The sequence below is a fragment of the Diaphorina citri genome, unplaced genomic scaffold, assembly GCF_000475195.1.
Source record: "Diaphorina citri unplaced genomic scaffold, Diaci psyllid genome assembly version 1.1 scaffold21474, whole genome shotgun sequence".
Lineage (NCBI taxonomy): Eukaryota > Metazoa > Arthropoda > Insecta > Hemiptera > Psyllidae > Diaphorina > Diaphorina citri.
This window is the reverse complement of record NW_007398822.1, coordinates 1-873: the sequence shown is the minus strand read 5'-3', so window position 1 is coordinate 873 and position 873 is coordinate 1. Positions and strand designations below refer to the sequence as shown.

The following is an 873-nucleotide window of genomic DNA, read 5'->3' as shown; positions in this document are numbered from 1 at the left end:
ACCAGGAAGCATCAGCTATTACTTTATCCAAACAGGATTATCAGTATTCAATGCTCATACTTGTATTTTCAATTTTTCATTTGTTTCAGTTGATTGACTCGGAGAAAATCATCTGTCATGGTTCGACCAAACCTTTGAATGGAATTTCTTTCGACGACTTTTGTCCCTCTCTTACGGAAACATTGGTGGCTTCCAGTGTATTTTTAGGCAGCATAGGAATCATGTTTGGTATCCTCATATTTGTATACTATAGACATGAGCAGGAGATCAAGGTCTGGTTGTTCGCTCACCGCATGTTACTATGGTGGGTCACAGAGGAAGATTACGATACGGATAAAAAGTACGATGCTTTTGTCAGCTACGCAGAACAGGATCATGCGTTTGTCAGGGATAAATTCATTCCTAAATTAGAGAGCAATAAGTTCAAGGTGTGTCATCACATGCGTGACTTTATCGCAGGGGAGTGGATAGCGGATGAGATTAGGAAGAGTGTACTAGCATCTCGTCGAACCATTATCGTGCTATCTGAGAACTTTATCAAAAGTCAATGGTGCATGGTTGAGTTTAAAACAGCTTACGAGCTATCCGTCAAGGAGAACTGTGCCCGTGTTATCATCCTGGTGTATGGAGACTTGCCATCACAGGAAAAGTTAAGTCCTGAGATGAGGACTTACATGTCTATGAACACTTACGCTTTCATTGATTATAAGGACAGTAGATTTTGGGAGAAGTTAAAGTACAAACTGCCTCATCCTCCATCCAGACCTGTTCATTCAATACCTATGACTGATGTGGCTGTGATATCTCCAGGCAAGGAACCACAGTGTGGACAATATTCATCAGAACTAATGCAACAAGGATAAGCATCATCTC

At 41.0% G+C, this 873-nt stretch overlaps 1 protein-coding gene across 1 annotated transcript; it reads left to right on the top strand.

Moving 5' to 3' along the window:
• The first annotated feature begins 72 nt into the window (after positions 1 to 72).
• LOC108254218 (protein toll-like) lies at positions 73 to 867 on the top strand. The gene has a single exon (XM_017449218.2). It carries the CDS (start codon positions 222 to 224, stop codon positions 861 to 863), a length of 642 nt encoding a protein of 213 aa, XP_017304707.2. The 5' UTR covers positions 73 to 221; the 3' UTR covers positions 864 to 867.
• The last annotated feature ends 6 nt before the right edge of the window (positions 868 to 873 follow it).

Excerpts from the sequence above, each read along its gene's own strand:
- LOC108254218 (XM_017449218.2), top strand. The coding sequence starts at position 222 with ATGTTTGGTATCCTCATATTTGTATACTATAGACATGAGCAGGAGATC.